The sequence below is a fragment of the Limulus polyphemus genome, unplaced genomic scaffold (genome assembly GCF_000517525.1).
Source record: "Limulus polyphemus unplaced genomic scaffold, Limulus_polyphemus-2.1.2 Scaffold9333, whole genome shotgun sequence".
Lineage (NCBI taxonomy): Eukaryota > Metazoa > Arthropoda > Merostomata > Xiphosura > Limulidae > Limulus > Limulus polyphemus.
Genome location: NW_013674943.1, coordinates 4,705 through 5,766, shown reverse-complemented (window position 1 = coordinate 5,766; position 1,062 = coordinate 4,705). Strand labels below are relative to the sequence as shown.

Below are 1,062 nucleotides of genomic sequence, written 5' to 3'. Positions count from 1 at the left end.
GGAAACTATCCAGTATAAGACCGGGAAAGGCAAGAGGCCAGTGTCAAAAAAGAAAAGATGGGCCACATCCTCCCAATATTCCATGGAATCTGGAAAACCTGCATAAATTGAATGTCTCAGAAAGGAGCTTCTCTGAAATCTCTAAGGGTTGAAGAAGAAAGTCGAACTCCCACAAGTAAGGCATCTCTTTTCTCCAAAAGATCCAAGCAACAAACCAACAAAGAGACAAAGAAGAGAGCAGAAGCTGATAACCTTACCAAAGTAGAAGTAAATAAATGGCTAAGAGTTAGGTTAAGAAAAACAGCAGTATCAATCCTAGAACCCCATATAGAAAGAAGAGGATCTAGCCTCTGAGAATCTAAATATGGATTCTCCAAACAATAAAAAGCCAAGGCATGTTGATTCGATACACAAGGAGAACAAGGTATGGCTGCTCCCTCTCTCAATCAATCAGCAAATCTCCCAGCATGTACAGCAATGACTGGCAAAGATGGAAAGACAAAGTAATCAATCGAATGACTTATTCCCAATTACAAACTTGATGTAGCAAAAAAAAAAAAGACACATCAAAAATGTAGGTAAAAGTAGTCATTCAACAATAAAGAGAAACTTACAGCAAGCACATAAAACCGCCATCGTAAATTTCTGACGTCGAGAACAGTGAATATGAAATAATAACGGGGAGCTTATATACAAGATCTGGGATAGGAGGCACATTAATGTAGGTAGATAGAATCACAAGATTTAACTTACTTTGGGCAATATAGTGAAGTTCAAAGGCTGGAGCAAGTGAGGTAAGATTCATACTGATACTTAGATGGGCACTGAAGATAACCTTCAACTCTCTCGACACGGGGTCAGTCAATTTGGCCGAGTGACGTGACCTTTTGTACTCGTTTAAAGTCTTTATAAATTAATACTTAGAACTCTCAATATATTAGGCTATATCTTCACAAAATTTGGCAGTCTTTCAGTTAATATTACAAGTCTTTCACATATAAAGTCATATTTCTTAGTGAAGTATTTTTAATAAAATAAAGATTTGTCCATGAATATATTGAG

General features: G+C 36.7%; 1 protein-coding gene across 1 annotated transcript in view; it reads right to left on the bottom strand.

Annotated features, from left to right (window-relative positions):
* The window catches only part of LOC106475876 (zinc finger protein 664-like), a 9,394-nt gene extending 8,589 nt beyond the window's left edge, over positions 1-805 (bottom strand). Inside the window, exon 1 of the mRNA XM_013936551.2 lies at positions 754-805. Coding sequence (XP_013792005.2) covers positions 754-805 — 52 coding nt within the window. The remainder of the gene's footprint in view (positions 1-753) is intronic.
* Positions 806-1,062: the final 257 nt, after the last annotated feature.